This window comes from Indicator indicator, chromosome 1 (genome assembly GCF_027791375.1).
Source record: "Indicator indicator isolate 239-I01 chromosome 1, UM_Iind_1.1, whole genome shotgun sequence".
Taxonomy (NCBI): domain Eukaryota; kingdom Metazoa; phylum Chordata; class Aves; order Piciformes; family Indicatoridae; genus Indicator; species Indicator indicator.
This window is the reverse complement of record NC_072010.1, coordinates 31,009,428-31,036,156: the sequence shown is the minus strand read 5'-3', so window position 1 is coordinate 31,036,156 and position 26,729 is coordinate 31,009,428. Positions and strand designations below refer to the sequence as shown.

Genomic DNA, 26,729 nt, shown 5'->3' with positions numbered 1-26,729 from the left:
AGGAATTGTTTTAACTAAATCTGTGTATGTCAACCAATACTATTTATATGACTACTATATAGAATCCTACTGTCTGTTTTTCCATTGAAGTCTACTGTTTCACCAAAATATCACAATAGAAAGTGTTTTAATTCATTAAATAAAAACTGCCACTTTACTCTAGTGAGACATCACCTGGACTACTGTGTCCTGCTCTCGAGGGACACAGGAAGGACATGGACCTGCTGGAGCAGGTCCAGAGGAGGCACACAAAAACGATCAGAGGGCTGGAGCACCTCTCCTACGAAGACAGACTGGAAGAGTTGGAACTGTGCCCCTGGGGAAGAGAAGGCTCCAGGGAAACTTGCAGCTCTATTTTTAACTGAAGGGGACCTACAGGAAGGCTGAGAAAGGACTATTTAGAAGGGCTTGCAGCAGTAGGAAAAGGGGCAATGGTTTTAACCTGGAGCAGGGTAGATTTAGGTTAGACATAAGGAGGAATTTTTTTACAATAAGGGTAGTGAAATACTGGAACAGATTGCCCAGAGATGTGGTGGCACCCCCAGCCCTTAAGACATTCAAGGTCAAACTTGATGAGCAAAATGTGCCTGCTCACTGCAGGCAAGTTGGACAAGATGACCTTCAAGGATCCCCTCAAACCTGATGCATTCTGATTCAGTTTAAAAAAGAAAACACTTCACCTTTTTGAATTCTTATGGACTAAGATTTTCCCTTACTATCCACCAGAGCTATCTTCAAGCCTATTGACCACAATACAACACGAGTCTAATACTTCAGTAGCTGTGGAACATCAGAACAGCTAATTTCTGAATTTCAAATCTGGTAGTGGTTACACTATTCTTAGAAAAAGGCACTTGTTTTCATGATATCTCAAAACAGTTGCAAAACTCTGCATTGATAGCCACTGCACCAGAAGAGAGCAAGACCTCAGGCTCCTGGTGGACAAAAGGCTCAACATGAGCGAACAGTGGCAAAGAAAGCCAACAGGATGCTGAGTTGCATTAATAGGGATATCACAAGCACAGATAAAGATGACATTCTCCCACTCCAGTCAGCACTGGTCAGGCCACACCCTCAGTACTGTGTACAGTTTTGGTCCCTGCTACACAAGAAGGATGCAGAGAGTCTGGAAAGGGTCCAGAGAAGGGCCACAAGAATGATCAGAGGACTGGAAGTCCTGTCATATGAAGGAAGGCTGAGAGAACCAGGTTTGTTCAGCCTTAAGAGAAGGCTTAGGGGAGACCTCATAACCATGTACAAGTACATAAAGGGCAGCCATCATGAGAAGGGAGACTCCCTTCTTACAGAGTTCCCTGGTAAAGACAAGGGGTCATGGGTGCAAGTTGCTAGTGGGGAGATTCAGACTGGATGTCAGATTAAAAAAAAGTCACCATTCAAACTATTAAACATTGGAATAAACTCCCAAGGGAGGTGGTGGATTCCCTACATTAGACAGTTTCAAGGCCTAGATCAACAGGGTGCTGAGCCATCTCATTTAAACTAAATGCTTATCCTGAAAGGTTGAACTAAATGATCCTTGAGGTCCCCTCCAACCTGGTATTCTATGAACCTATCACAATCTAAGATGAATTCCTTTTTCTACCATTACAATTCCTCTTACTAGAATCTGTAAGAAGCTGTTTACACATTTTTCATGGTTTGTTTGTTAGAAATTTTGCCTTTGGCTATATAGACTAATTTTAGTATGTTTCCATTCTTATGCATTTTTTTATTATTACTATTGCAGTACAGCATGGGTAATTAGGTAGTTTGTAAGGTTTTAAGTAGATTCAGATAGCTCCTACATCAGCTTTGGGCATTTAAATTATCTACTACACAGCAATGGATTCACATCCCTTGGTTGCAACATGATTTAGGTGAAGAAGTCTCAAGAACTTTTACCATTTACACAGAATTAATCGGTCAAATAGCACTCTGGTACCTTGTTAATTAAAGCAATCTCCATATGCCTTAGGTTCAAGATACTTAAGACAAATTAGTCAATCACTAATTGTGTTTCTTCCCCAAGCAAAAGAACAATAAATAACATTTCCAGATCCCTCTCTTTGGAAAGGATCATGCCTGTCACCTACACACACCATCTATATATCACACCCTGATCACAGTCCTGTTCACGCTCCTCCCACCTACCCTTGGCACCCTGTCCAAGACCTTACACACTGCTTTTTCCAAAGGGAAATTAGTTTTTCTTCCAGTCAGGATGTATTGGGATTACAAAGCCATAAGCATTGCTGAAGTAACTGAAAGCAGCCATCTTCCACTCTACAGATTGCTATCCTAGAGTTAGGAGTGCTTAGGAGTACACTCTGAACAGGAATCTGTATGCAGTCCCCTTCCTATCCCACACTTATTCTTCATCCTTTGTTAAAAAGGAGTATTACAGGCTCTAGAATCATACTAATGATAAACCACTGCTTTCTGTCAAGTCTATTATTTGTGAACATAACTGAGAATGTATTTTATATTCTTCTCAAAGATGAGGAAATTACTTTGCCTTGGGTTCCTCACCCCTACGCAACTACTATTAACAGTTCTAATACAGTTCGAAGTTGTGCTAGGGGAGGTATAGGCTGGATATTAGGAAGTTCTTCACAAAGAGAGTGATTTGCCATTGGAATAGACTGCCCAGAGAGGTGGTGGATTCACCAGCCCTGGAGATGTTCAAGAAAGACTGGATGAGGCACTTAGCACCATGGTCCAGTTGACTGGATAGCACTGGGTGATAGGTTGGACTGGATGATCTTGGAGGTCTCTTCCAACCTGGTTGATTATATGTTCTAATAGCCTATAAAGAAATTCTGGATTAACAGTAGGATCTAGTTTTGCCTCCATTATAGTCTAGTATTTGTACGAAAAGATCATTCCTGCCTGTCATTTTTTGCAACATCAAGTCACTTTTGTCTTACTGTTCCCTCCTCCTGATTCAGGAAAAAAATTAAGCTGGTATGTTTAGGTATGGGGGTTTTTTGTTTGGTTGTTTTTTTAATGGCCTCCTTATGCACCTGGAACATTACCATTCCATGCTGATTTTTAAAGGGAAAAATATAAGGCTAGAAGCAAATCTAAACACCAGGAATTAATTATATTCTCTAAATTATTCAATGCTCAAATCTATTCAGACAAGTTATCTCTGTAAATCCATTCAAGGCCACTGAATAAAAGCAATTCCAAGCATACTCACAAGCCCTATTTAGCGTGCTGGATCAACAGCACACAGTCAGTTACAACACACCAATAAGATCAAGAATAATTCAGCTTAAATTCAAAATGAGTTTATTTTCTGGTTATTTTCTTTAGTACTGCAAAAAAATACTGAAATACACCATGCCAGATTAAAGTTTAATTTAACACACCACCTACCTCAAAATTGTGTGTGACTGTAAGCTTTCCAACATTTTCTACAATCCTGTTAAATCCTTTAGGATTATGTTTTCCCATTTTGAGATCCCACCACGGACAAGGCACTATTTGCTGGCAAATCTACACTATCACTAGCCACAAAAATAGCATTTAAAATAAAAATCCTACAAAATACAAACAAAAAAAAAAAATTAAAGAGTAACAGTAATTTAAGATTGTTTGGAAACTAAGTGATAAAAGGGTCATTATCCAGATTCTATGTAATGCCAAAAACCAACAGCATTTCAAGGTAACAAAAATTAATGGGTAATACTACATTTGCTAGTAGAAGCAGCATTTTTCCCCCAAACCAACATTTTCCTGCATATTTGTATGTGCAGAGATCAATTACAGCCACTTTAATAACATGTTACATGCAAGGTATCTGTCCAAGCTTTTCAACACCAAGAGAGTTCACATGTTTTTAATCATGCAATGCAGTTCAAGGAGGAAAAAAATTAACATACATGCTATTGAAAATTTAGTCATAAAAAGCTTCTAGTCTGCTGTCTTAAATCATGCTTTAATCCAGGAGTATATCAAATTATTTCAAGCAGAGACACATAAAGAAAAACAGAGCAGGAGTTTTGGGATACATTTTATTAATGTACAATTTCATTAGCAATGTACAATAGATATTTTAATACTCTATGTATTCTGTCTCCTTGAAGTTTAGTAAATGCTTGTTCATATAGAAAACTAACTGATGGTTTTGGGTTTTTTTCGCAAGGTCCGGAAATCGTGAAAATCTAAGTGCTACAGTATACTTTGTAGTGATTGAACACGTTGTCCAGAAGAGTTACCAGCCACTTCAGTGAAGTACTCCTAAAAATGTTTCTGATCAAGTTCAAATGCACCTGTTCATAAATAATGATTGGGTTTGCTCACATCCATTATACTGCTAAGAAGAACTGTCTCCAATATAAAATACCGTTTCGATACATCTCTCCACACGGACAACAAGATAATCTAGTCGTATTGACTTTTGACAAAGGCTAATACAAATTTACAAGCAAAGTAACTTCAGAATTTATTCATAGTCATTACTTTTCAACCAGAAGCTTTACTTTGGACAACGCAGAAGTAAATTGCAAGTGACATTCTGCAGAGGAAACCGGAGGCTTGAGAACCACTAGGAAGGATTAAATATCAGCAATACACGCTTGCACAAGAACTCTGACCATTCTCATTGTAACATTAACGAGCAGATACAGCAGTCTGTGCGCCTGTCAAACAATCGAAACCTCCACACACAAAACATGGAAAATATCCCAGATACAGAAGAGACAGTATTTCAGAGAACATGTTAGATGCTGGCATGACACCTCTCAGATCAAATTGGCAACTGAAATTTAACATCCACCTGAGCCTGTTTTGCTAAGTTTACTATTTCAGAGAGCTTCACCACCTGAAAAATAGAAAATAAAGATTTAATTTTAAAACAGTCCCAACTTAAGGCAATTAGACCTTTTTTTTTTTTTTAAACAAAGTAATGCCAGAAAATCATTAATAAGACCAGGGGGAGGGAATTATTGCTTCTTAATCACTTTTGAATGAAAGCTCATTCAAGTCTTTCAGAAAACATCTCACACAGCTATACAATGCCTGGTTCTTATTTACAGGCATGTATCTTGATACTATGCTATAAGTTTTAAACTTTTTGTTTCACCATGTTTCCTTGGGAGGTGTTGGGGTACCTACTTACAAGGGATTCTCTGTATCTAGAAGATATTTATCCTCCAAGGTTTTGTCACAGGCATTTCTAGATCTTATTCTGATACCTGACAGATCCCAAACTTTTCTTGCATAATTACTCAGAACCTCTATGAATTATTTCCTGCTTAAAAATCAAATACTATAAGTAAGTTGTTCTTTAGGAAAAAAGATTGATAAGTTTCCCCCGATACAAAATCTACCAGATGCCCCCAATCTTTTCTACATGAAAAATTCTCTTCCTACACATCTTTAGTATTTCTTCTGTATATTGCCTAACTTAAAGGCACCTAAAATACTAGTTAGCTAGAAAAATATTCAACAGATGCCCATAAATTGAAGTATTAAAAAAAAAAAACCAACCAACCAAACTTTTAACATCACTGGTTATAATCACTGCTTCAAATGCTCAGTTTATCCATTTGGTCATCCCACTCTAGGCATCACCTTACATAAACCTGTTTAAGGAATTAGCTATGGGCAACGTAAAGAAAAAAACAAACACAAAACCTGTCACCCTTTCAAAAGCTGCTTCTTCAACCTGCATTTCAGAGGGGGGGAAAAAAAAAAGTCTGAAACACAAACATTTCTGGGATGTAATAGCTTCTGACTGCTTAGTTTCTCTCCTTACAAAACAGGTACTTACTAATTTGTAAAACGTTTGCTTAAGACCCTGATAATAACCGGCTCTGTGATTTAACCTAAGCTGCCTTTAGCTGACCGAATGGGGTTTAAACTTTTCAATATTCTGCAACAGATGCTATGTTCTGAAAAGAATATTCATAAGCAGCTATCTTACCATTTTTGCAGCTTCATCCAAGTCATCACATGCAAGAATTTTGAGGCCACTAGCTGTTATCAAAGCTTTGGCATCATCAACTCGTGTACCTTAAGAAACAGATAAAATGCCAGTATTATTTAACAGAAGACTACTACTGCCAGAGTATTCTCATAGTCTCAAGGAAGCCTGTTCCAAAAGTAATCTCAAAGACAACAACTTTGGTAGTTATCAAAGCAGGAAATGTTTTCAGTAACTTGCAAATCCTCACCATCTAAATTCAAGGCTTGCCTTATTTTTCCACAGTCTGCAACTTATAGGGCTTGCAAAATACAAGCTCAAGAACATTTGTCAGTACGGACAGAGATATATTTAACATATGTTAGAACACACTCACCTTGCAACCGTACCACAATAGGGATTTTCAGCTCCAAATCCTTTACTGCCGTAACAATGCCTTGTGCTATCACATCACATCGCATAATGCCACCAAAAATATTTACCAGAATAGCAAGTACCTACAGAATCAATGACAATGTTCATGTTAAAAATGGCCAGAGGCACATCAGATAAAAGCACCACTCAGCCTTTCAGCCTAAGGAAAATTCAAGCTCCGTAAGTGCAGTACAAGACTGCAAAAGACAAGGAACGTTTCCATTCTAGAGAACACCAACAACAAAAGCACAGTTCTGCAAAGTCACATACAACAGTAGAGTTACTTCAGGAAAATCCTATTGCAAAATGCTCGTCCCAGGAAACTTCCAATTGTCCTTCAATCCAGCATGAGTTGCAGGCAATAGCTCTTTCTCTTACTCAGTGTGTAATCTGTAATAGCTACTTGAAAAGACACACATCCATGTTCTGTTGAAAGCCTGTGCTGTACATCAGCATATTCTGAGCATGATTAATAAAGAGAATAATTTAACTTTTCTTCAATCAAATCAAACAGATGAAACTTCAGTGAAGTCATCTAACAACCTGTCAGCTGTTTATCTTTCCATTTCTAACATTGCTCCAGAAGAAGGACCTCCCACACTAATATCTCCCCATACTGAAGAAGCCAAGCTAAAGAACACAGGAATTTTACAAAGCTCATACACAAGACAGTGTTTATAGCATTCACTTCAAAGTTGGCATGGTTAGAGATCAGCTATCTGAAATATGTTTTATTCATGAGGTCAAGAGAAAAGTCTTTTCCATTCCAGTGGTGAAAAGGAGGGATAAAAAGATCATGGTCAAGCAGTGGAAGATGGAATAAAATAGGAGCAAAAATAAGTAGACAGCCTTGGAGGACAGAACAGACTTAACAAAACATTAATGTTCAACTGGTTAATAAACAGTAGCTTGGTTCTCATTATCTTGCAACTAAGAATACCTCATGTGTGCAACATTGTTCTTGCTCCCGCTACTAATGGGTAGACACAAATTATACTGGCACCCCAGAAGGCTGTTCCAACCAACCACTGAACTGAACCCAGAATACCAGCCGGAGTACAGTCCATGACATCAGTGGGCTGTGCTGCTGTTTGACTTTAAGCACCAGAAATCCTGGCTGCAGCCATCACTTTTTGATAAAAGAGTGAACAGCTGAACAAAGGAAGAAAGGGAAAGATATATTGAGAAGTCTGTTTGGACACCCATTGCCCATGCATCAGCAGAGAACTGGCATTGCAAGAACTAGTTCCAGATAAACAAATCCCAGAACCTTCCTTGTTTCTTCTCTTCTTTTCTCTGTAACTCAGTTTTTCCATGCCTATGTGACTCACTCTTCCCTCAATTTGTGAAAGAACCTGAAGAAAGCCATTCCTTACAAGCCTTTTCTAACAGAATTGGGATTGTTTAGGCTGCAAAAAATAGGAGGATCAGGGGACAGTTTATCACTCTGTACAACTACCTGAAAGGAGGTTGTAGTGAGGTGGGGTTGGTCTATCCTTCCAAGTAACAGGCGATAGGCAAGAGGTTTAGATTATCAGATATCAGGAAAAACGTATTTACTGAAAGAGTGGTCAGGCATTGGAACAGGATGCCCAGGGAAGTAGTGGAGTCACCATCCCTGGGCATGTTTGGAAAATGTAAACACGGCACTTCAGGACACGGTTTAGTGGGCTGGTGGTGATGGGTTGGCAATTGGATCTTAGAGGTCTTTTCTGACCTTTATGAATCTGTTACTTCAACAGCAGCTGGGGGACGCTTCTAAGATTTCTGGAAAGATTCAAGTACAGATGTAACTTCAACCAAAGAACACAAAGCTGCCTACTCAGTACACAGCCAAAAGAACCTATCTTTTGAAAAGGGGGCAGGGAAGAAAAAAAAAATTAACAGGTTTCCAGGTCTTCTTTCATCTTGCACCAAGATTAAACTAACATCTCCATTTTCTTTACTTTTTAACTCTATGCCTATAAAAAATGCTTTCTGGAGAACATGCACGAAAGCATCATCTTGTAATTCATAGCCTAATTTACCACTGTGTATGACCTTAATACGCCATCTCTTCCCTCACCTTTTTATCAGAGGTAATAAGCTTAAAGGCTTCTGTCACTTGCTGCACTGTAGCACCACCACCAACATCAAGGAAGTTTGCTGGAGTTCCGCCGTGAAGTTTAATTATATCCATTGTGGCCATAGCTAAACCAGCACCATTGACTATGAGAATAAAGATAACATTTAGGAATTCAGTTTGTAAATCCATTAGGTCATATAAAAGTAATTAAATAGAACATACCTAAGCATCCTATGTTTCCATCCAATCCTATATAGTTGAGATCTGATTTGGCAGCATCCCTATCTCTTTGATCTTCCTGCGACCAATCCTGCAAATCAAAGATCTTCTTCTGACGATAGGCTGAATTACTGTCAAAGTTTATCTTTGCATCCATACACATCACTAAAAGAAAACAAAACCAAACCATTATTTAATACCGGAACAACAGCTGGAGAGTCTCTCCAGTTTACACACACAATCAATTAAGTCCTGTTAGTTGCACAAAAAGGAAGATAACTGTACTTTTTGCAACACCAAAACAGCTTCCAACAGTTTGATAAATCTGGGCAAATTATGCTTCTTTAATGAGCATAAAATTAATCCATATAGAAGCTCTGGTTTGTTGGTTTGGGTTTTTTTAACCTTTGTTTTCTGTTTTTAGATGCTTGTGCATGCCTGTCAGCACACAGTAACAAAGAAAAAAAACAAACATCTGAGTGGGAAGAAAAGATGTCAGAAGAATATACAAAAAGTAAGTTTCACCTAGGTATAGCAGGTGACATGGAAAAAACTAGTGTATTCTTTACATCAGAACTAAGCTTCTGTCTGTACAAACTTTAAGACTTGATTTCTACCCCTCACTACAGATAATATAAAAATGACAAGGCACAAGAAACAGATGGGAGACTGTTCATCTAAGCATTAAAAAACACACCAAACAAAAAAAAACCCAACCCTGCACACAGTAACAGCAGAGTAACTACATGACTCAAGAACAGATATTCCCCACAGAATTATTTTTTTTTCGGTGAGAGGAATTGGCTGTGATTGAGTATTAATCAACTATTCTTCAACTGGATATAATAAAAACCTGATAAGCATCAAGATATCACTTAAACGCCCACAGTATTTCAAGACATCACACAATTCTGATGCCATAGTAAAGGCAGGATATTTCTAGAAGGTGCTACTATTCTGGTTACTTTTACAATAAAATCTTTGAATACACAAGATGGCTGATGTTTCAATTAATGAATTTTTAAAAGACCCAATTTCCAGGAATGCCTTATACTACATAGCCAAAAACTCTAGAGCAGAAGATGTGTTCTCTTTCTTTTGCTATTTCATAGTTTTGGATTTGGGTTATTTTAATCATTTAAGGAAGCTTCAGATCCTATTTAATTAAGAGCATGCTACTATGCTTAGATTCTCAAATTTATAAGTGTTGTGAAATGTGTTTCAACACCATGTTAATGCTAAGGCATCTTGCTGTGAACATCTGAAATTTTAACAGTGCAAAGCAACTACCCTAAAATTTTCAAAAATATCAAGCTGTTACATAAGAATACAAAGAAGAAACATTACCAACTCCTGATGCATCTTCCACCATAGGATTTATTTCTATCATGGTAGCATCATATTTCAGAAAGAGATTATATAATTTGATCATATTTTCAGCTGCTTCATCCACCAGATTAGGAGGAAATCCCATTTTTTGGGCAAGCTGAAAGTAAAAGATTGGTTATCAATTAACCGATGTTAGGGGTTTGATCTAGTTACCCATGGTGAATGTCTTAGTTTAGCTATTATTTCAAGTGTCAACCTCTCCTGTCTTCTGGGAAACAAAATAACTCTTGGGTTCCAAAAAATTGTTTTTAATACAAAACACTGCATTTATCCTAAAATGAAGTAATAAAAAGTCATCATCATATACCTTCACAAAGCTAGATTAAGCACTTCCATGCAGAGTTGGATTTACACTATCACCTGAAAAGACCTGAATATGTAGTTTGAATGCACTTCACAACATCAATAGGGTTTAAGACAGCTCAGCACGTTGAACACATGCTGTAATATTGTGAGAGCTGAAATCCCCCTCACACACCGACAATAACCAGGCTAGCTCAGTCTGGAAGCAAATGAAAGCTGTATTTACAAGCAAATCTATGATTAAATGCAATGAATATGTACAAATATACACTATTCACAACATTTACAAATATGTACAATCAACAGAAAAGCACAACCAAGCCCTCTTTGCTTCTCCCCCAAGGAGCTTTCCCCAAGGGTCCTAACCCCCAGCCAGAAAGAATCCTCCCAGACTCCCCTGGCAGAAGGCACAGAGTCAAGAAGCAGAGAGGCTGTTAGACTTAGCTTGTCAAGGTCAGTGTGTTATCTTCAGCCAGAAAAGAAATAGACAGAAGCCCAGCAAGCAAGCTGAGAACTGCCCAACTCCCCAACCTTGTTTAGAGTAGTAGTTCTTAAACATTTCTATCTCTCCAATGGAAGTGTTTAGAATAATCATTATTTTGCTTTCTTACACCCAATAGTGATTTATTTACATTCTTTCACTTTCTCTGCTTGAACTTTGAGAAGAAAAATTAAAAAGACAGTCTTAAAACCATTACACATGCACACTTTACAAAACTGAGAAGCAACCCTCCCATCCTCACTAATGTGTGCTTTTTCACATTAACAATTACCCTAACAGCTTGCTCCTTTTTTATGCCGTCTATAATATCAATGGGTTCCTTAATTATTGCATCTGGATTCTCTGCAGCAACATCTTCAATATTAACACCACCCTGAGAACTGCCAATCAGCACAGGACCCTAGAACAAAAAGGAGGAGGGAAAAATAAAAGGTGTAAGTAATTTTATATCACACAACTGAAACTTAGCTCTTCCCATGAGTTACCTCACAGCAATAAAACCTTGTTGTTAGCTGGAAATTTTTCATTTGGGCATTTTTTTTGTATGCTCTGAGGAGAATTGTTATTATCTATTCAATGCACCTATATAAAGCCTTTTATAACACTTTCAAGTGTTATAAAACTTTAAGGTGTATGTTGAGTCCAATTCTTCTAACAAGAAACTTTCCATTTATATATGTACTATTGCAATAGAGCAATTAACACAGACATACTGACTTTAAATGTTGAAAGATACTGAGTAATCACATTCTTTTTGTCTTCAGAAAAAGAACAGCATTCTCATCTCCCTCTTCTTCACTCACTCCTCCACAAAAACACATCAAGTGTCAGGCACTCATATATTCCAACTCCAAGGACAAATCTATGTCTGCAGAATCTAGTGACAAATTGCTGCAAACTATTTCTGTTCAGTAGGATTATAAAGCTCAATAACTACAGCCACCATCGAAAGCACGTCACAGAGTTCTGACAAAACAGTACTCAATTATTCAATAATAAAACATTAAGAAACCAGAATTGCTAGCATTTGTGGCAGAGGTGGTTTTTTTTTTTTTTAAATCTATCTAAACCTCAACAAAAGCATCAAGGACTCACTACCACAGAACCAAAAGACTTCTCCCCACAGGAGCAGTCCTCCAGATACACTCGTGTCACAGCAACCTACCTTGCTTTATCACTGCCCATGCATGGCAGTTGGTGTATTAAGGCACCATTTCCTACCAGCACAGGTTTCAATCATTAAACAGTCTTAATAACTGTTGAAAATTAACTACAGGAAGGGTGACACTAGTTCAGAGAACACGCTCAATAACCACACTACTCCCCTCCCATCACCTTCCTTCCAAATGAAAACACAAATGGTGAATTATCCTACATCTAATAGCAAGGTTCAACACAATGAACACTTCTGAATATTCAAACCCTGAAGAGGCAGGAAGATACAAGCGTGTTATAAAAATAACTCATCATTTCACAGAACTGACCAAAGTGAATGGGTTTGCTTAAAACATAAGAAGTCTTGCCCCTCTTGGCAAATGACACCCTAGACATCAAGGTCCATTTTCACCTAATTTACAGGCTTTTCCCCTTCTTCAAAGGAAGAGATCTTCAACATCAGGAATACACAGTGTGCTATTCAACCTTTACACTTCCTCCTTCTGAAAGGCATTTCCTCATTCATAAGCATCCCAGACAAGCTACAGTGATTAGGAGCACATCTGAAAACAGGACTTAAAGTCAGCAGTAAAAACAAAAGCACATCCTTATTAATAGACAGTAACAACACAGTTTTGCTCATTATACACTAGTAAGATCTACTTTTTTTTTTTAAAGGAGAGCAAGAACAAGTGAGGAAAATGTTTATCTAATTCGCTTAAATCAATTACAATAAATTTTATTTCTGTTAGGATTCTTGCTTATTGTTTAGATTATTTTAAGACTCTAAAATCCAGCCATCTGCAGCGTTTTAATGCCACCTTGTGGCAAATCTGGGGTCCATACTGTAACATTTGAATCTTCCCTCCTCCGAACATAACAGACAGTAAGTGTCCAACTCACCTAACTGCACCAAAACTCAGCATAACTGGTACTTTCCTATCAGAAAGGACACTACAGAGGAAGGGACAAATACAACATTTAACTCCTGATTGCGTAACAAAAAAATAACAGAAAAAGACTAGTTTCCTCATTCCTCCGCAGAAAAGTATTTCATATTCATGCCAAAGATACTCCTCTAATTACCAAGAGCAGCACCTGCTCAGACCAAACTCTGGTTCTGATGAGCTTCAGAAAATGCAGTTACAAGTTACTGTGACTTTGTTGAAGCTACTTGGCAATGTAGCAATCTAGGCTCCACAAGGGAACAGTCAGAAAATACACTGACAATTTGAGTAACTGAGTTTGAATTCTAGCCTAATACATACAGAGCATGTATTAGGAACAGGCTGCCCAGGGGGGTTGCAGAGTCTCCTTCTCTGGAGACTTTCAAAACCTACCTGGATGCATTCCTGTGCAGACTACCCTAAGTGCTTTGGCCAGGGGCTTGGACCCAATGATCTCTTGAGATCCCTTCCAACCTCTGATATACTGTGATACAAGCAGGAGAGACTATGGCTTTCATCTTCTGGAATGATATGAACACGGACTTCTAAGTCCAAATTTTCTTACCAGCTTCTGCAGTGTATTGGCAGAAGGAAGCTACCAGCACACTCAGAATTGAGGAGCACACCCATGCACCTCTATGTATCTCCAGAGATTGGAATAAAAGGATGGTTTACTTATCCAGAACCATTGTCTCTTCCAAAAGACTGTCTTATCTTGTTCCTGACACTCTTAAATGTTGTGTACATTTACATGCATATACAAAGTTGTATTTTTAAACTAAACTCTAGTATAAGTAGCAGTCGACACGTGCAAAATAAAACCAAAAATGAAAATAATGCGTTCATTCCACCCCATTTCCCCTTTAGCCATCTGACTTTGAATTTCAGTTGAGGCTAGCAATAATCATTTATTATTCCTTAAAGTGTAGCATTACCTTTTTAAAAACATTTAAACGCTACGGCAATCATATAGAATCATAGAATCAGTCAGGGTCGGAAGGGACCACAAGGATCATCTAGTTCCAACCCCCCTGCCATGGGCAGGGACACCTCACACTACATCAGGCTGGCCAGAGCCTCATCCAGCCCGGCTGCAAACACCTCCAGGGATGGGGCCTCAACCACCTCCCTGGACAACCAGGCTCTCACCACTCTCATGGTGAAGAACTTCTTCCTCACTTCCAGCCTCAATATAGTATAGTCTGAGACACTACAAAACAAAATTCAGCTTACGTATATTTCTGATTTTCAGAACAGTAAACAAGCTGTGTGTTGGGGGGGTTTTAATTAAAAAAAAAATAATCAGCTATAAGAAGTTAATTAATTCTATTTGTAGTATTACTCACTTGAAAAGACCTTTCCATCGTTATTGCAAAATAGTATTCTCTCCTGGGATATCTGCGCTCACAGATAAATACTTGATTGCATATCCTGCCCTTTTCTCCGGTCTGCTTGGTAAACAACTTCTTTCCAATCATTTTGGACGAGATATCTTTTGCTTCTTCTGGACTAGAATAAAAGAAGCTCAGAATGTGACAAAGCAACTGCTGGAAAAACAGAAGCAATATTAACAAAAAAAAAAACCCCACACTTATCTAATTTTTGTTATTTTAAGGTTAATTAATAAAACATTGACTTTTAGTAACAGGATCCATTCATAATGTGAAACTTTGAAGTTTTTCCACTTGGTTGGATAATTCAGAAACAACTTACGAAAAAACTATTTTCACTCCTCCTTTGAGGCCACCTTCAAATGTTCCTTTTCCTCTACCACCAGCTAAAACCTGTGCTTTTACCACAAGATCCTTTGAACCTAGAATGAAAGAAAACCCAAAATTTGTCATCTGTTACTACTAAAACAAATTGTCCCAGGCAGAACAATAAAGGCTGTTTTCATTTTATCCCTCCTTTTCCACCCCACCCTGATGTAAACCAAACGTGTGAATCAAAGAATGCATTGTAACTCACACAGGTTATTCAAAAGTCTTAAACCACCCACTGTAGCTTTAGACTGTTCTGTCAACAAACCTTGGTCAGTTAGTATCCGAAAGTGTTGATACTTTTAAGTGTTCTTTACACATCTGAACCACAAATTATTAAAAGCCCAATAAGAAATGGTATCTCACAGACTTTTAATATGATGAAATTGTGCATCTGACACCATAATGCAAGATTTTCCTCAATCGAGTGAAATTGCTTACACCTGTAACCACCATCTTCTTAGCACTATGTAACTACAGCACTTGCCCAAGTCAACTTACAGGTCCACTGTGGCTTCCCAGCAGAACACTAATACATAAGCTTAGCAGAAAGTCAGTGCTTAGCCGAAGTCAGAAGCCTAAGAAAATCCACTCTTTTTCCCAGAGCTGGCAGAGGAATCCCTTCAGTAGGCTTTAACTAGTCAAAAATACTGTACAAAATTATTATTCTAAGTAGTGGAGACTGTGCATTTGGGTTTAAAATGTAAAGTATGAGAATATGCTCAAAAATCAGCTCGGATATTCTGAAGCATTATTGAAAGACAAAAAAAAAAAAAAAAAAGAAAAAAGTTCAATTCATTGTGATAAAGGAATTTTTAAAAGAAAGCCCTAATATGTTATAGAAGTTCAACTACACTACTGCAGACAGCAGCTAGACTGTAAGATGCTGCCTCCCCAATTACATTTGCATGGCACATTCCATCTTTTCTCACGCCACCATTAGCTGAGCCACTCTGGTCTTTCTGATCAGAGGAAGAACTTGCTGTTCTCTTGGAAGTGGAAAAGGCAGCCATGGGAAAGCCTAAGAAAATCACAGCACTCGAGCACATTTAGCCGCTATACATACTGAAAAAATCATGGCAGACAAAAAAGTTGTGATCATTCTGATTTTGGCCTGCATCCTACCTGGCCAGGAAAAAAAAAAAAAAAAAAAAAAAATCTATCTGGGGTTACTATAAGCAAAGGGAATGCTCATCTTACTACTCCTGACTAGCTACTTGTAGATTTTAATTCCTGAGTGTCTATTTAACAGATCTCTGAATTCACAACTGATAAGAATTCTTTGGCACAAGAAGAATCAAGGTTAGAAACTCACAAGAACACCCTGAGTTACTACAGTCTATTATCTAATACTTGTTTCAGTTCCTGAATTAAGTATGTTTTATAGCTACTAAGTACTGACAATCAAGTAAGTTAGCATGCTTTATAGGAGTCACACAAAACAAGACTTAACTTTTATACAATTTCTTTAAGTACAAAGCCTGCTTTAGGAAACACCAAGCCTCACGTTTAAGTTTATAAATAATAGCTTCCTGCTCTGTACCAAAAAAACCCAAAAGCTACCTTTTGGCTTTTGGGAAAGTCAGGGAAGTCAGTTTTCAAAAGGGACAAGAAAAAAAAAAAAGACACACCTTTATAGAGAAGATAGTGAAGCCTGCCAGAAGACATAAAGGAAGAATAAGGGATTCAAAAGGAATTGGGCATAGATGTCCCCTCTGATATTCCTGACATACTTATGAATGCTGGGGGTAAACAAGGGCTACGGACTGCAGAAAATACCCAGGCTAACAATCTCCCTAAACAGCATATTCTTCTGGCATCATGAGAAGCAGACTACTAGGCTAGATGCACCACTGCCCTGATCCCTTCATAAGTTTCTTAAGATTTAAATTATCATGCATGATTACACTATGGCAACATATAAAGATATTAAGAAGGAAAAAAAAGCATGTGTGAAACAACTTTTGAACTTTTCACAATCAGTTTTTGCCATAGCAAAGTTGGCAAACTTTACAGAATGCAGCAACTGTGGCATTAACTGAGCAGGACTTTAAAGATTTGTAATTTGTTTTCCTACAGCACTGCAAACTGGCTGCTTGACTGCACAAACACCTAACACTTCAAGGGTTATTTGACCAGTTGCTTATAAGCAATTAAGCTGCATGGATGTAGCTGAAACAAATTTTAAGAAAACATGTCCCAAGAAAACCTCAACTTAAACCATGCAGAGAATTTATTGTTTGATAAACATTTTTGTCCTACAGCTTCTATATAAAGTGACCCTAAAACTAGAAGGCAGAAATGTTTGTTCTCACACCTCATCTGCAGTGTTACAGCTGCAGCACTGTCACACAATCTGACATGGCAGAGAACTGCTGATGCACAGTAACCCAAGGAAAAAAAAAATCTGGAAACCAGCAGCTAACAGTTTTCTACTGAGTATCAGTAGTTTTGCCCTTGGTTTTGCTTACGTAGCTTTGAAATACTGCTAGGCTTTTGTTTCAATGAAAAACAGCAGCTTCTGCCCTAGAGCACGTAACTATACAAAGTTAGCAGTTTATTCCAGTCAACACTACACCACAGCAGAGTCCTATTCTGCTGCTTATCCTCAGCTTTTCACTACTACCTCCTTTCTCGCGCCAGCATAAACACTTGGGCAATCATGGTTTGAAACATGTTAGAAGGGCTTCACTGAAGATGAAAGCTAATCCAGCAGACAGTACTTTTCCAAGCCTGTACACTTATGACAAGCACATGAACAGGTACACTGAAGTGAGTAAGACAGAAAGCAGAAGTTTTACTTTCGGCAGCAGTTACAAACTGTAAAGCTTTAAAACAGGGCAGCAGAGCAAAACAAACCATTAGTACAGCTAATGGCTCTGGCAAGCAGGACACAGACCAATGCACAGAACTCAACATTTGTCAAGAGCTGTATTTCCATATTAATAGTAGCTACCACTAAAAATGTGCAAGTTAAATACCTTGAAAATAATCAGGAAGCATTTAGAAAATCAAGAGTAGATACTAATGAAAACAGTACTAACACTGCAAGTTTCACCTTCAGCAATGGTTTATTAACTGGAGAGTGAAAAAAGTAACACAGCCAGGAAACATCTTGATCCTAATTTCTAGAACTACTAATATTCATTAGGAGGAATAATTTCTGATTCCATAACCTAAGTTTACAAACCAGTAGAAAGGTCTCTGTCTTCTTGTGCGTGTGCATGCATTGATCTATGTAAAATACAAACTTATGGTAAGCTTATTAAGAGACAAGAAGGTTTGTTGTTCCGTCATATCCCTGAAGTTTTCTGTGCAAGTAGAAAGTCTGATGATTAGGGCAGAGAACCTTTATTAAAATGTTCTGCTTTACAAGTTTCCATTCTGACTTTTGTCAAATTGCCACTTCTCTGTCCAACACTGACTGTAGCAGCAGTACTGCTTTCCACATATTATAAGCACCTTCCTGATAACTATGCAAGCCTAATTTGTTCTGACAAAACAAACAACAATAAAGAGCACCAACAGATTAATAACAAGAGTGCCAATCAAGTTTTCAACTACCACTCAACTATACTCTGAGAAAGACAGAGACCCGTAAATTTTGCCTCAGTTATTATTTATTTAAAAGTTTTGAGTTCCAGGAAGAATATATCTCCATTTATAAGGCAAACCAATTTTCTTCTTGTTGCACAGATGTAACAACTCTAAACAATATAGGTGCATTTACTGGAGTTAGGGAAGGAAAAGATGGGCTTTTAACTAACAACATATTATCAACAGAAGTCCCAACACAGAAAATGCTAACTCTAACTCTGCCAACATGGGCAGAGAATCTCTGCATAGAGAGTATACTGCTGTGCTTTGTTAGTAAGTATAGTTATTTAGAGTTTAACTTCAGAATTGCATTTTTTCAGCATCTGAAACTTTTGAGCATTAGAGGAATCACTGCATGCAAATCAAAATTATGACTACTGAAATAACTACGTGCCTCATACTGTCATTGAAAGGATCACAACATTCCAGAAAGCTAACAAAATGTTTCACTATTAGAAAACACTATTTTCTACACAAATACTTCCTGACATTAATCAACTACATCAAGTTTTTTCATCAACTCACAAGACAGGATGGTTTTGGCAATAGCTTAAGGTAAGCAATTAAAATTAAGTGGCCAGTATTTGAATCTGCTGGTCAGACAAGCTATTGGAATTAGTGAATTATCAATAACATGCTTTGATATTAGAACTTCAAAGGAGTGAAATGCTCCAGAAGAAAGCAAAGAATGATGCAAAATGAAGGTTCAGATGCCAAAGAAGTAGCATTTACCAGAATCCAAGTAAATGTTTGGTTCCTAAATGACTACCACCGGTAATCTAGATATTGAACAGGTAAACAGAAACATAAATGGAAAAAAAAAAGTACTTAACACTGAGCACTACAGAAGGGATTTTTAGCACTTGAGAGATTTCTGCATGAGTTTGCCACTTTAGATCACCATCCATGTCCTACAGCACCTGAATATGAGCGGGCAACATGCACTGGAAGCCAACTGTATCTGGGCTGCATCAAAAGACACAGGGCCAGCAGGTCAAGGAAGGTGATTCTGCCCCTCCTACTCTGCTCTTGTGAGACTCCATCTGGAGTACTGTGTCCAGTTCTGGATCCCCCAATACAAGCAGGAGATGGATCTCTTAGGCTCTGGAGAAGAGTCACAAAGATGACAGACATGAAGAACCTCTCTTACAAGAACAAGTTGAAGGAGTTGGGTCTGTTCAGCCTGAAGAAGGCTCTGGGGAGACCTTCTGGCAGCATTCTAGTACCTGAAGGAGGGGCTACAAGAAAAGCTGGAGACGAACTTTTTACAAGAACATGTGGTAATAGGACAGAGGGCAATGGTTTTAAACTAGAGCAGGGAGGATTAAGATTAGACATTAAGAAGTTCTTTACTATAAGGGTGGCAACACACTGTAAAAGCCCAGAGAAGTTGTGGATGCCTGATCCCTAAAAGACCAGGCTGGAATGAGGCTTTGGGCAACGTGGTCTAGCAGAAGGTGTCCCTGCCCATGGCAGGGAGTTTGGAACCAGATGATCTTTAAGGTCCCTTCCAACTCAAGCCATTCTATGAATAAACGCACTGGAGCTTGACACCCTGAAGACCTAAAAGAAATGAGTTAACATAGTCAAGCAGATAATTCACTAATTGGGAAAACTGGTAATGGCAAAACAGCCAAAATGTATTAGGAACCAAAAACTAGATGCAACCTTTCATTACGACACAAAATAAAGAAAAAAAACTTCATCACAGAATACCAAGGAAGGTGTCACATACACTAACGTCATGCGTTAAGTTGAATCTGCTGCTAATATTCAATCTCATGCTCCTGTCATGTCAGCTTCAAAATTAAAATGCTGGCTGGAGCAAAGCATTATGGGGCTTGAAGTTCAGATTGTAACATAGAAGGCTTCCTGTTCTGGTTGCCACTTTAAGGTTCCAGGGTTTTGGGTGTTGGCTCTTTTCCATGGGGATGGCAGCAAGACGGGTGGGAGTTGGTTAGTTCATTTCATGCTTTTCTGCTTTATGCTGTGCTTTTTTCTACAAATAGACTCAGCTAATGTAACTGTGAATTGTGTTATTAGCTAAGTTAATTGTACACTATGTTATTAGCTAAGTTAATTGTGCATTGTATTATTATGATCTCATTTACTTCAGAAACTTTTTCTCTCAACCCAGAGGGGCTTTTTGTGTATGTTACTGTTCCCTCACTTCTTGGGGAGGGGCGGGGGGCGAAACAGGCAAGTTAACCCATTTACAGCGCTTTAACCTGTTACAACTAAGAAGAAAACCACCCCAGCTTTTGTGCCACAGTGCCTGGAATACCTATTCTTTCAAGGAGCTAATGAAGACAAAGATAGTACTTTACCCAAGAAAATCATTGTGCACATTGTACTAAACTTTGGTCTCCTGACTAAATCAAAGCTGAGACCAAAAGAATTATAAATCTACACGGTTTTAGGTATTACTCTTTTTAACAAATACAAATAAATCACAAAATATTGAAAAGAACTTAGAAGGTCTTAACAGCATTGAAAAAAAGTTAAATGGTCTGAAAAGAATAATCTAATAATCACAGAACTGTCCACAGGAATATAGCCAAGCCAGTTACTTAAGAAATTCTGTAGAAAGGATAACAAAAAAGATCATACCTTATAAAACACAGCAACAAGGTGATGGACTTGATCTATTACACTGTAATAGCAAAAGTAGGAGCTGACTCCATTACTTTCAATCTCCTTTAAAGAACTCTGGTGTAGAGAGGTAAAATGCTATGCATTCAGTTTCTCACCAACTCCTATTCTATACAGCTTTTTATTCTACTAAAATTTGGGAGTCTGCCATGGGATTCACTATCTTAAAATCCTCTGAAACTGCCAGAGCATGAAACTTCAAGACACAGTTCAGAAGTCTTACCTTGCAAATCATTATGGATAGAAATACATGCTACAAAAAACCAAAAGCAGACTTTTCTACAAGCATACAGTATATCACTCCCTTCCACACAACTGTTAACAGAGGAAGGCGTCAGGAAACATCAAAACTTCAGTGACAGCAATAGGCATACTTTCACAGGTACTGCCTTAAATAGCAATACTACGCTTTTCGAAGAGCATATTCTGTTGACTTATCTGCTATCAAACTGATTAAGCATCTGTTCTTCACAAACAGTCTTACGGTTCATTAGTCGCATTTGTGATAACAAATTCCTATCAGCTTCTAGATCAGCACCAGTCAGTCACAGTGCTAGCTGGAATGCACACACAGGCTGAGAGGAAACCATAAACTTCAAGGCAATAATCAAGGCATTCTGCAGGCTCTTATCAACACTCTGGAAAAGAATATACTCAGATCATTTTTTTCAAAACTTAAGTGAGACACTCATGTAGCATGTGAAAAGGCACATATTGCAAAGCCCACAGCTATAAATACTCTTTAAAAAAAAAAATCAGTAAGTCTTTAAAGACTTCATCAGACAAGTCTTTGCAACTCTGAGTAGAATGCATTCTTTAAGCACAAATAAGATCCAGGGCTCTTGAGAAACAGTGAACAAGGAAAAGTGAACAAGAAGTGGTATTCACAGGAGTCCAAATCTGCTCTCATGGACTGAAGTTATTTTAAAAGAATAATAGTTTCATGAACCAGTATGTGCTAACAATTTACGTGGAATGAGAGGAAGGGCTGTTTATAGTGAAAAGCTGCTTGTGATAAGAAAAACATTTTAATAATGCAAAAAAAGCAAAACAATCATTTGCAGAATTCAGCTAGAACAAAAATTTGAGTTGAAAACAGCACTTTAAGAAATCTGATAGTTGCAACAGAAATCAAGTTTTTAAGAAATAAGGAAAAACATGCCAATTTTTTTGCTAAGACTCAAACTGTAAGTGATCTGCTGTTATTGCTCCAAAGTTGCTCACAATCTGAGTTCAGCTCCATTTCCTTTAAAAATATTAGGAAAATGTTATAAGGAAGAATATAATGCAAGTTCAAACACTATTTTACTTCACATACAGGTAAACAATTTGCTGTCTTTAGGCCATTTTAGTCTTTAGCAGAAAAACGTATGTAGTATAAGGAAGACTAGGTAGGGGTAAGGAAGCAACCTTTCTGGCTTCCAGACTATTTTGTCTAACTTCAAGATAAGCATCACTTCGAAATAAACTCCATTAAATGTCATTATTTACGTTCTTTAAAGAATATTTAGTGCGTTCTTCTGACTTGGCTCTAGGATAGGCTTCAGTTTGATTCTACCATGCACTAGTTACTTTGCAGTGATAATCCTCTTCCCTGTAATTAAGGTTTGGCTTTGCTCATGCAACAGAATTACAATGATTTAGCTACAAACGCAGCTAAATTATGATGAACTCTGTTAATGAGAAGGTTGTATTTGTTACATATTGGGATAAAAAGTTACCCGTTTCTAACTAAACTGAGGTATTTGCCAAAGGAAAGAAACCAAATGCAACACTCAAGCGTACAGAGGGCAGGTTTCTGACTAAAGGTTATCAGGAACATGTGGATCAGCACCTTGGAGACATAGAAAGCAGTATCTTCACAATGGCTTAGAAAAACATTTGAAAAACCAGTTTAACACATAAGAAGAAGCAAAAGATAATTTTGTATTTACCAGCAATGGCTCTTACACAATAACAATGAGCAGGTGGTCCAAAAAAAGTGAAATTTGTTTTTGTTTTGCTAGAGATTTAGTTTGCTTGATTTTTTTTTTTAAGTACATAAAAATGAAAACTAGCTACAACAAAATCTGAAAGGTTAATCTGTCACCGTTTGGCATGAGTTCTGAAAAACATTTATACAATGCCTCAATAACTCAAGCTCCTTCAGCCTGTCCATGTTTAGGGAAGTTTTCTCTTCCTCATCTCAAGTACCAAAGAAAGACGTAGCATCAAATACTCACCAATTTAAACAAAGTAGAAGCCCTGGGTTTTTTTACTCTAGCTTACTACAGGATGCTAACTCATTCTTTCAGAACTTCATTTTCCTGACCCCAAGAAATTACACATGATCACATACTCCAGATAAAAGGCAAACCTATGACGTCACATGGACAAGACAGAGCTATAAACCAGCAGCCAGACCTACCTGCTTTGTTACAGGACTCCTCTCTGAACAAGGAATAAATCGAAGGAATCCTGACCTGCGAGTTTCCTTGCTATCTATTAAAAAGCCATAGGCAATGGTTATCTCATTTTCCACCAGCAGATCAGTGCAAATACTTATGTAAGCAAAGAGGTATGTCCCATTTGTGAAGTTTAGATCATGCTACAAGCTTACCCCTAACAGAAGATGAGGGTCCAAGTTTTAAACCATTCTCAGAAGTATTTTAACAACTTTCTTTCATAGTAATGAAGTTAAAATTTTGCATCATGCAATCTCAGGAAAGGCTCTCTTAAATAGAAGGTATATTCAAAACTCCAAGAAACGTCTAACCAGGAAAAACACTTTGCATCACTTCTATACACCTTGTATCATATCTATATTGCATATGTTCTTTTTAATATTATACCTATTTCTTTTGCTATTTTGTAAGCTTCATCTGGTGTCTTGGCAACTAGTCCATGTGGAACAGAAATGCCAGCCTCCTTCAACAGTCCCATGCTCAAGTATTCATGTAGTGACAACCTCCTCTGTTGTTGCTGTTGCACTTGAAACCCATGATTACTGAGTATTCCTGGACTTCCACCAAGCGCCTGAAGAAAAAGAAAACAAAAAGAAAATAGAATGTGACTGTGTTGTGAAAAATTCCACAAAAACACCCACTTTTTTTTAATGTTAGAAAAGTCTTCATATTTAGTATAACAATGCAAACACCTGAACACTTAATCCTACACTTGCTATACACCACCCTTGCACATTAGTCATTTATGCCAGGTCTGGTATCAGGTTTTGTGAGGTTTTACTGGAGTAGCAGGAAAGAACTGATGAAGCTGTGAGTGCTGATGAGGGCTAAAGTGCCTGAGTATTTAGTTAGCATCAATGTAATATATTTGTAGGGAAATGAATCTTGAGGGATTTTGAAAGCATAAGGGAACAGAGAAAAGCACACAGAAAAAGTTCCTTCAAAAGTTTTGATAGACTGCCTGTCTGACAAACTAAGCACTAAGCCCTGAGAAGGAGGGGCAGCAGAAACTAAGCTAAACCACCTTCAGTGGTTGTACACAGTGAATTTAATTTGCTACCGAACAGACTATTCAGTCTTCATATGACTATTGTGAAACAGAAAAAACAAACAGCTACAATCTACTTCAAACATCTACACTGAATCAGAAAGGTTGCCAAAAGCGCAAAATAACTTTCAACACTTCAAACATCAAGTAAAACATAACATATCCAATCCAGGAAGTTCCTGTGTGGAAGGAGTCTTAATTTCATCTGTAAATGTGATGTAGGGAACTCCAAGAACTTCTGATATATGTTTTGTATAAAGTAACTCAGGGAGAAACTGATTTGGATTGTAAAACATCAAAAGCAGTACTACACAAGCAATGCCTTTTGAAAAAGAACTATCTTGTCTTCAAGTCCATGTGTAGGTTTCATAACAATAAAATTGTCAACAACAAACGTAAAATAAGTTTGCTGCATTTTTCACATTTCACTATATAGGAACAACACCTTAATCTTACACACACACAAAACTGTGAACCTACTGAATTCAGCTAGCCCGTGGACACAGATTATCACTGCAAGATTCAAGGCAAAAAGTCTACAAAATTAACTTAGAGACATGCAAAATTTTGCATTTATCTTTTCAGTATGTACCATTGGCACAAACACCACAAAAATAAGTCTGCATTAGGAAGTTTGTAACAGACTCGATTTTTAAGGTTTTGTTTCATTTTAAACAAAGTAGGCATGCAGATAACACGAGTTGCACTATAGCATTTCAAGCTAGCAAAACAAGGCCCATTTAACCTCCAAAGGATTTCTTCTGCAAACAGGGGGCCCTTTCCTTGGCATGAAACATAAGTTGAGAGCTGTTGAAGGCTGTAGCTGCTGTTTCTGGCACTGACTGACCAGCCGGGCCCTGGAAGGCTGTACGTAATACGAGAGGGGAACTCCAAGCGACCTTCCTCCATATGTGTGAAAGGAGAAAAAAGTCGCACGGAGAGTGACACACTTCAGACTCCCAAGCTTCTTCGTTTACACTGCTTCTTAGGGGCTCTGCACCCAAAAACAAGTCCACACCCCTTAAAAAGCATTCGCCAGAAACAAGAGCAAAGACCGGGGAGATGCGAGCTGGAAGAAGAGTTTACTGCCACTTCGTATGGGTAAAGTGACGGCGGAGAGGTAAACGGTGGGATTTCCAAGCAAATTAGGAGAGAGGGTTTTGGAAAAGAAGGAAAAGGGAACTACGCTGCGAAGACCTGCCAGCATCTGCGGGGGGTAACTGCGCCACAGGCGAGCCAGAGCTATCAGCCCCGCCGCCGCAACAGGGCAGGACGGCGGTGGGACTGGGGACGGCTGCTCCTCTGGCTTCGCAAGGAGCGGCCGCCACCGAAGTCGACCCCATCTGGCCCTGCCCTGCCCACCCCGCCCCTGCACGCGACCGGCCGCTACCTTCGCCGTGGCAGTGCCCAGCGCAGCGCGGAGACCGTTGCCCCTCAGGCCGGCCGACACCCGGCTGCAGATCATGGAGGCCGCCATGGCTGAGCCCCTTCGCCCTCAGGTGCCCCTGGCAGTGCGCATGCGCTACCACGAGACGGGGCGGGGGAGCGGAAGAAACAGGGTGGAGCAGGAAAGGCACGCGCGACACCTCTCCCTCAATGACAAATGCCCTCTATGGTGTCCGAGGGCTCCGCCCATGCTCGGGTTTGCCGTGCTGCCCCCTGTCGGAGTGGACTGAGGAGGGACGGGCAGCCTGCTCAGGCTCTGGTTTTTCAACGATTTTGTTTTCAGAAAAGCTTGTTCTCCGACAGGGATCCTGAAAAGGGTTGTAATACATCCATAACCATCCCACTCACGTCGGCCTCGGCTGACGTCGTGTATGTCAGAAAAGAGGAGAGGGTCCCAGCTCACTTCTGCCATCCCTGCCCTGGTTATGCTTCCAAGTGGAAAATTTGTCAATACTTCTACTTGGAGGATTTTTTTATTATTATTTCGGGGTGTCTTCATGCAAAACCTCAAACACATCCATTACTGAACTGAACTGAAGACCCCATATTTCTAGGCACTTATTTTTCAGCCCATCTTCATTCCTCCACCCATGTCAGAAAAGAACGTTTCTGCCTCACACAGCTCAAAGCTGCACCTCCAGCTTTGCAGTTTACTATGTGCACATTTACCATGGTGGCCTTGAATCAAGTCAGTACCAAGTCTAAGCAGAGGGTGGACATCTCTGCAGAAAGCGGTGAACAGATCTTCTGATTCACAAGAAGGTGAAGCTTTCATCTTAAAAAAAAAAAAAAGGCAAACAAAAACCCTCAGTAATTAAGAAAAGAGTACTGGCCTGGGAAATGGGAAAGAGAAATG

The 26,729-nt window shown here is 38.7% G+C and overlaps 1 protein-coding gene across 2 annotated transcripts; it reads right to left on the bottom strand.

Moving 5' to 3' along the window:
* Window positions 1-3,282: 3,282 nt before the first annotated feature.
* SUCLA2 (succinate-CoA ligase ADP-forming subunit beta) lies at window positions 3,283-25,904 on the bottom strand. Of its 2 annotated transcripts, XM_054399586.1 has the most exons (12): window positions 25,847-25,904; window positions 24,072-24,094; window positions 23,767-23,950; window positions 14,640-14,739; window positions 14,273-14,435; window positions 11,096-11,224; window positions 9,978-10,116; window positions 8,634-8,795; window positions 8,412-8,554; window positions 6,309-6,429; window positions 5,933-6,021; window positions 3,283-4,828 (listed from the first exon to the last, which is right to left on the bottom strand). In XM_054399586.1, exons 1-12 carry the CDS (start codon window positions 25,902-25,904, stop codon window positions 4,754-4,756), a joined length of 1,386 nt encoding a protein of 461 aa, XP_054255561.1. In that variant the 3' UTR covers window positions 3,283-4,753. The 2 variants fall into 2 exon arrangements, with proteins under 2 accessions (XP_054255561.1, XP_054255553.1); XM_054399578.1 differs by lacking the exon at window positions 24,072-24,094 and having other exon boundaries at window positions 25,818-25,904.
* Between the last annotated feature and the right edge of the window lie 825 nt (window positions 25,905-26,729).

Coding starts and splice junctions, on each gene's coding strand:
- SUCLA2 (XM_054399578.1), bottom strand. CDS start 25,904: ATGGCGGCCTCCATGATCTGCAGCCGGGTGTCGGCCGGCCTGAGGGGC. Junction 6,430..8,411: donor TTATTACCTCTGATAAAAAG/GTGAGGGAAGAG, acceptor TTGATTCTGTAG/GTACTTGCTATTCTGGTAAA. Junction 4,829..5,932: donor TGGATGAAGCTGCAAAAATG/GTAAGATAGCTG, acceptor TCTATTTTTCAG/GTGGTGAAGCTCTCTGAAAT.